We start from the raw sequence: 7,675 nt of genomic DNA on the forward strand, positions 1-7,675 counted from the left end.
GAGAGGCGCCAGCCCTGTCTGCAAACGGGAGGGACGGTTCTGGCTCTCTGAGGACAGTGGAGGGGAGCCTCTGGGAAGGCTGCTGGGACAGAGGTCATACAAAGAGAAGAGAGGGAGACATGACTTTATTAGAAAAATAAAAAACCCACACAAGTGAGGTGAGGAGTTGGTCCTCAGCGGATGCCTTGGTGGATGAGGCTGTTCTTGGCCGCGCTGGCCTTCTCCCGCTCCCGCCGCCGCGCGGGGTCCAGCTCGAAGCAGCGCCATAGCCGCAGGGTCTCGTCCGCTGCTGCTGAGGCCACGGTGGCCCCATCTGGGCTCATGGTCAGACTTAGGACCCGGGCCGTGTGACCTGAGGCACGAGGAGGGCAAAAGGGAGAGCAGTGCGTATAAATGCAGACACACCTCCAGCCTCCAATATTGAGGGCCCCCCACCTTTTTTGTTTTTTATAACGCCTCTGAGATAATTGCTCACGTAACATAGAAGTCATCCTTGTGAAGTATACAGTTGACTGGTTTTTAGTATTTTCACAAAGTTGTGCAACCATCACGACAATAATTCCGGAATGTTTTCATCGCTCCATAAAGTCTCCTCCTCACCTTCCCCCCAGCCCAAGGTAACCATCAATCTGTTTTATTTCCTTGCATTTGCCTCCTTTGGACACTTCATGTGAATAGTCATATGTAATATGTGGCCTTTTGTGTCTGGCTTTGGTCACTTAGCACCTACCTTTTTCTTTTTTTATGTTGACCCATTTTTAAAATTTAAGTTCAATTAACATATAATCTATTATTAGTTTCAGAGGTACGTGTCAGTGGCTTATTAGTCTTAGATAAGACTGCTTGACTGACACCCCAACTTAGTATCTCAGAGGCAGCTCAGACTTAACATGTTCAAAAGGAAACTCATCACCGTTCACTTCAAACCTGTTCCCCTCATGGGTTTTCCTTTTTTTTTTTGTTTCAGAGGTAGAGTTTAGTGATTCATCACTTGCATATAACACCCAGTGCTCATTACATCATGTGCCCTCCTTAATGCTCATCACCCAGTTATCCCATCCCCCCACCTCCCTCCCCTCCAGCAGCCCTCAGTTTGTTTCCTATGATTAAGAGTCTCTTATGGTTTGTCTCCCTCTCTGGTTTCGTCTTATTTTTTCCTCTCTTCCCCTATGATCCTGTTTTGTTTCTTAAATTCCACATGAGTGAGATCATATGATAGTTGTCTTTTTCTGATTGACTTACTTCACTTAGCATAATACCCTCTAGTTCCTTCCGCATCATTGCAAATGGCAAGGTTTCTTTTTTTTGATGGCTGAGTAGTATTCCATTGTATATATACATACCACATCTTCATCCATTCATCTGTCAGCTCTTTCCACAGTTTGGCTATTACGGACACTGCTGCTATGAACATTGGGGCACAGGTGCCCCTTCGGATCACTACTTTTGTACCTTTGGGTAAATATCTGATAAGCACCTACCTTTAAGCTCAGCCACCTTGGCCATGGTTGGGTACTTCCAAATAACCAGCTGGTTCTGGGCAAAGCCGTGGCCTGAGATGAGCTCCTTGTAGTGGGGAGACCAGAGGATGGAGCACACCTGTGGAGAGGGTTTGGGGTGTGGGCACGACATACATAGAGCCAACACTACTCAAATGAGAACTAAGTCCATTTGAGTGTTAGGCACCCTGCCAGGTGCCAGACTCAGACTTGAATCATCACAGTTCTTATAAAAGCTTTTTGAGAGTTAGAATTACTATCCATTTTAACAGGTATGGAATCAAGAAGAAGGAAGTCAGCAAGTTGCCTAAGAGCACATGCAAGTTTAAGTAGGTGACAAAGCCAGAATTTGAACTCAGGCTCCAGAGCCCAAGTTTAGAACAGAATGAAGGCTGCAGGGGGAGACGAGGGTGGAAGGAGAGAAAGCTGGAGTAGGTGCAGGGAGACAACCAGCAAGGGCCTCAAATGTCATCCCACCCGATGTGGATTAAGTGCTGCAGGTGATAGGGAGCTCCTGCAGGGTTTTAGGACAGTAAGAGACCACGAGACCCAGTGCAGAGGACAGACTGGAGGAGATAAGAAAAGGGTGCTGAGAGATCAGTGCAATGGGCCTCCACCGGGAAGAAGAGTGACCAAGAGGGGAGGGGACCCATGTGAATGATACTGAGGTAAAAATGATGTGTTTTGGGGACTAGGTGAGGAGGAAGAAAGATTCTAGAAGTTTTGCAGATTTCTGAATAAGTTCTATCTCTCTCCATATAAGAGGAGGGGAAACACATTTCAGGGAGACAAGAAGTGACAAATTTAATTTAGGATATATTAGGGTGTTGCTGCCTATAGGACATGAGGTTGGAGTTAAGCCACGGACATTAGTATGGTCTGGACCTCTTGAACGAGAGCTGAGTTAGAATTTTGGAAATCATCAGGGTATAGAGTTGGTGAAGCCACTGGAGGGGACAGTTGCCCAAGGAAGACCGTACAGAGTAAGAATACTTCCGGGAGGGAGAGGTGGAACAGGCAAAAGACTACCTGGGATTGGGCATCCACAGCACTCAGACAGGCCCCAGAGCAGACATTCCAGATGCGAATGTGTCGGTCGCTGGTGCCCCCTCCGGTTGCCAGGACATTGGACTGCCAGGGACACCAAGCTACAGCCTAGGTAGGATAAGGTGGGGTCAGCAGGTACAAGAACTAGACAAGGATCTACAGGGGTCACAGGGCAATCCCGATCAATCCTACCATCCCATCTCCCCTTAAGAGTGCCCAGGTTCTGGGGGACGGCCTGCAGAGGCCCCAACCCAACCCACTCTCACCTTGACAGCCCCTTGATGCTGAGTGAATGTCTGCAGGGGAACCCAGCCGCCCTCTCCAGGAGCACTAGGCCACACATTGACCAAGTTATCGTTGCCACCGCTGGCCAAATGTCGTCCATCTGGGGCCCAGCGCAGCCCACACACCTCCTGGCTGTGGCCGCTCAGGGTGGCCACATGGTGTTCTGCCACCCGAACATCATGGTGGTGGATGTGGCCAGAACGTGAGCCACTGCAGGGGGGAAGGGAATGAGGTTCAGTGAGGTGCTTCAGTTCCGAGGCGCACCTCTGGGGAGAGCTGGCAAAGATCGGACTGACTTCACAACAGACTAGCTACCACCACAAACCTGGACACGATATAGCTGTTCCAACACAGGGAGCTCACTCGGGCGGAATGACTGGTCATGTTTCGAAGCCGCTTCTGCTGCTGCACATCCCATAGCTAGAGAGAGAAGGCTGCTGGGATCAGGTTGTGACTTGCCATGAACACCCTCCTGCCCGACAAGCCCCCTGGGTCTGGGCGCCACAGAACTGCGGCACAGGGACAGGTCTCACCTGCACCTCAGCATTGCTGGTGCCCACAGCCAGGTAGTTGCCCTCTTTGATCCAGGCCACAGAAGATATGTAGTCCCCAGGCTGCTCCATCTGCAGCAGCTGCAAGATGTCACCAGAGCTAGCACTCCACAAGTACACGCTGTTGTCCAGCGCCACAGCCAGTACGTTCCCAGAGCTCCAGTCCACAAGGTTCAGGTCTGCCAGGGCAGGGAAAGGGAAGAGCATGAGCTTCCTTGTTTGCCTGGTCCCCGGGCCCTCTTCCTCCATCCAATGGGTAAAGAGAAGGCTGCACTTACAGTAGTCATTCCGGATTTCAGGGGCATCCAGGATTCGGTCTGGCAGGGAAGGAATGTAACGGCAGGTCTTCCGGCTGGAGCCAGGCGTGGCCTTCTGGCTGTAAAGCACTTTCAGTCTGTTCTGGTAACCTGTGGCAACGGCAAAGGAGTGGGTCCACACACTGGGACAACTGACTCCTCCCCCTGCCCCTAGCCTGGAAGGTCAATACCTCCCCTCTCCTCAGTCTCAGGTGGGAAGAACAGACAGGCATCTCCCCTCAACCCCAGGGATGGGCTGACACCTCCCTCCAAGAACCAAGAACTTCGGGTCTTACCCTCTGGGGCATTTTGTGGTTTTCCACTGAGCCGAAGGATCTTGGCTTCCTCCACATCAAAACCGTTCAGGTTCAAAGCCCAGGCTTTCTGATGTTCCTGGCACAAAGGGTGGGGGTGAGGCACGATGGCATGATCCAGATTACACAGGCGGGTCTTGTGCCTTAAGCCCCTCTGGGCCACATACCTTCTTGGTGGGCGTCTGGCTGTCTTCAGGCTGGTTTTCCTTGCTCAGGAGGAAACTGGCCACCTCCATCTGGGAAGCGCTGCGATGGGGGATATAGCGGTCACCGCCAGGTTTGCTGGGAGTGGTCTGAGCCTTGGAGCTGGATTTGCCTGGGGCGGGGAGAGGGAAGCCAGAGAGTCTGACCAGGCTCCTGGGGGAGGAGGCACGAAGGCTGCTCTCAGCCATCCCCTGTCCCTTCCCGATGTCCCGCCGCACCCCACGGACCGGGAGTTCGGCCTGGGGTCCTGCCGGCGCTGTGGGATCGGTTGGCCGCACGCATGGGTGAGGGGGCCGGCCCCGCGGCTTCCTTAGCTTTGCGCTGCCAGCGCGCGGGGGGTGCATTGGGGATAGGTGCGTCCAGCTGCAGCAGCGAGTGCAGGTCACTCTCGAACACGAACTGCGCCATGGGGGCGTCTGCAGGGGCTGGGGTCCTTGGAGTGGGTGCCCGCCGAGTCCTGGAGGAAAAGGCGACCGTGCTCGATCTGGGACGGCTGGCCACTCACTCAGGGCCACCCCGGCCGCCCCGGGACCCCCGGCCGCCTCTCACCTTCACCCCCAGCAGGTTCCAATCGCGGACCGGCTTGAGCGGTGCCGACCTACGCTTCTTAAACTCTCCGCTCGGAGCACTCATTGGCTCCTTCAAAACCCAACCGCCGCAACCGTCGCCTTCGCCCATTGGCCTTTTACGGCACAGAAGGCGGGTCTTCCGGTGCAAGTCACAGATCTCACGAGAACCCAGCCATGGGACGTGATTTGAAGAGTGAGAGGGTTAAGACCTGTCCCCAGAAAACGGGTGTCTGAAAGCGAGAGAGGAGGGGCGGGGCGGGGCGGGGCGGGGCGCGCCTGGGGGCGGGGCCTGCGCTGGGCCGCATTCCCGAGCCGCTTCCATTCATTCCTCGGCTTCCCCTTCGCGCTTGAAATGCGTGGGATGTGCGCCGGGAGTGCGCGTGTTATGATGTGTGGAATTGTTGAAGCACTCTTAAGTACACCTGAAGCCAATATAACACTGTATGTTCACTAACTGGTATTACTATAAAAACTTAAAAAAAAGATACATATTAACACACATATATTGGAATATTACTCAGTCATAAAAAAAGAATGAGATCTTGTCATTTGCAACAACATGGATGGACCTAGAAGGTATTATGCTAAGTGAAATTAGTCAAAGAAAGACAAATACGATGTAATTCCACTTACAGTGGAATCCAAAAAATAAAATAAAGAAAAAAAGTGAAAAAAACAGAAAAGACAAATACAGAGAACAAACTGATGGTTACCAGAGACAAGGTGGGTGGGGTGATGAGTAAGACAGGTGAAGGGGATTAAGAAGTACAAACTCCTAGTTGTAAAATAGTCACAGAGGGCTCCTGGGTGGCTCAGTTGGTTAAGTGTCTGCCTTCAGTTCAGGTCATGATCTCAGGGTTCTGGGATCGAGTCCCATGTCTGGCTCCCTGCTCAGCAGGGAGTCTGCTTCTCCCTCTGTCTCTGCCCCTTCCCCCCTGCTTGTGCTCTTGCTCTCTCTCTCTCTCAAATAAGTAAGTAAAATCTTAAAAAAAAAAAATAAATAAAATAAAATAGTCACAGATGAAAAGCACAGCATAGGGAATATAGTCGATAATAGTATAATAATATATGGTTGTCACCATGGTGACTATACTTATCATGGTGAGCACTGAGTAATACATAGAACTATCAAATTGCTATGCTGTATACCTGAAACTAACATAACTCTGTATGTCGACTATACTTCAAAAATACATATCTAAAAATTTTTTTAAAAAACTGCATGTGGATTGTATTGATGATATATTTAAGTGCAGATCTCGGTGGAGGGACCTAAAGCACTTGAGCCATTCAGAGAAAGGAAAGGCGGCAGGTGGGCAGCGGTGGGGAAGGAATTGAGAAGCTTAGGAGCAGAAAGAAGGCCAGAGCTAGTTAGCTTGGTGCCTGTAGGAGCGCTGCGAGGAAGGAAGTAGCACGTGTGTTTGTTCTTTAAAAATTGTTTTGTTGTGGTTTTCCAGACAGGGAAAATGAGGCTGGAGAAGGGATGAATTCCTTAAGGTCAAGAAAAAGATCAGGACTCAGAGCTGCCTATCTGGAGATAAGATTGGACTGCCTTTGGAGAGACATGGTGGCTTATGTCCATGGGGCTTCAGAGGGGTCAGGAATTTTGCAGATCCACTAGCCTAATCTGCGCGTGGTGCACCCTCCCCACCCTGGCAACATACCCATATTTCACAGATGACAAAGCCAAGGCCCAGGGAAGGGATTTGCCCTGGACCACACGGTTGGTGGGAAGCCAGGTCTGACTCCTATTCAATCCAGTGCTCTAATAAGGACTTGAATGAGTTGTGTGAATATGCTTAGAGGTGAAGCAGCAATAATAAAGATAATAATGGGTACCATTTATTGGCCATCTACTAACTACTGTGTTTAAACAGTTTACATACATTATTGACTTTAATCCTTAATCCCACAAGGCAGATACTCCATTCCCTTTTTATAGACAAAGAAACTGGGTCAGAAAAAGGTTAGAGACTTGCCCGAAGGCATACCGCCAAAAATAACTAGCGGCACCAACCTATCTGGCTTACGCCTGCACACCTAACCATACGCTACACTGTCCCAGAGAGAAGCTGGAAAAAGCATGTTTTCAATCATTATCTGGATCAACTCTGATGATGACGGAGAGAAATCTAGTGCTCTTAGCCCAAACTTAATGCTGTTATGTTTTAGTTTGAAGTTTTCTGTTTTTTTCCAGTTACCTGGATGACCTGAGGTTGGAAACAGGGGGACCTTGAACCTCAGAGAACGGAGAAGAGGTTGTTTAGAGTCAGGCTGGTCAGGGCCTTAAAGGTTAAGCTAAGGAGTTTGGACTTTTATCTGCTAGGCATTGTGGAATCAATGAGTTTCTGCATAGACAGGAGCCAAGCAAAACATATCTGAACGCAGGACATGGCCAGAAAGCTTCTGGAGTAAGGTTAACTGTAAAGAAAAAGAAGGATAGGGTCTAAATAAGGGGACAACCTCAGAGAATTCTACATTTTACAATAAAGGAATGAAAGAAGCCAGTGGAGATTATCCTGACATGGACCTTGAAGAGGGAGGAATTCTAAGATATGCAAAATGGTCAAGAAGACTGATGGCAGAAAAGGTCAGATTGGGCCATTGACAAATCATCAGTGACCTTGGAGAGAGCTGGATCAGAAGAGTGAGTGCTTGGAGCAGGGGCTGCAGAAAGAAGGCGGGGGATGGGGAGAGTGTAGAGGCAGCAAACATGGGATACTTGTGTGAGAAATTTGGGATTGAGAAAGGGGCAGTGCACAGGAACTTGAGGGAACCAGTACCAAGAGGCCAATGCATGTTTGAAGGTGAAGGCAAAAGAGCCAAGGGAAACGAAAGAAGCCGGGCAAAGGCCAGCTGATAGAACAAGGTGCCTGGGTTACCTTACCCAGGAAAAAATGGGGTAGAAAA

At 50.1% G+C, this 7,675-nt stretch overlaps 1 protein-coding gene across 1 annotated transcript; it reads right to left on the reverse strand.

The window, feature by feature from the left end:
- Positions 1-110: 110 nt before the first annotated feature.
- Positions 111-4,921, reverse strand: CDC20 (cell division cycle 20). Its single transcript, XM_040627412.1, has 11 exons — positions 4,746-4,921; positions 4,424-4,653; positions 4,160-4,308; positions 3,975-4,071; positions 3,661-3,789; positions 3,365-3,561; positions 3,157-3,251; positions 2,813-3,041; positions 2,529-2,654; positions 1,482-1,599; positions 111-352 (listed from the first exon to the last, which is right to left on the reverse strand). The coding sequence occupies exons 2-11, from the start codon at positions 4,602-4,604 to the stop codon at positions 174-176; spliced, it is 1,500 nt and encodes a 499-aa protein (XP_040483346.1). The 5' UTR covers positions 4,605-4,653; positions 4,746-4,921; the 3' UTR covers positions 111-173.
- Positions 4,922-7,675: the final 2,754 nt, after the last annotated feature.

Source organism: Ursus maritimus, unplaced genomic scaffold (assembly GCF_017311325.1).
Source record: "Ursus maritimus isolate PB19 unplaced genomic scaffold, ASM1731132v1 scaffold_12, whole genome shotgun sequence".
In the NCBI taxonomy this organism is placed as follows: Eukaryota; Metazoa; Chordata; class Mammalia; order Carnivora; family Ursidae; genus Ursus; species Ursus maritimus.

Coding starts and splice junctions, on each gene's coding strand:
- CDC20 (XM_040627412.1), bottom strand. CDS start 4,604: ATGGCGCAGTTCGTGTTCGAGAGTGACCTGCACTCGCTGCTGCAGCTG. Junction 4,072..4,159: donor GCCAGACGCCCACCAAGAAG/GTATGTGGCCCA, acceptor CCTTTGTGCCAG/GAACATCAGAAAGCCTGGGC. Junction 2,655..2,812: donor AGCATCAAGGGGCTGTCAAG/GTGAGAGTGGGT, acceptor TATCCTACCTAG/GCTGTAGCTTGGTGTCCCTG.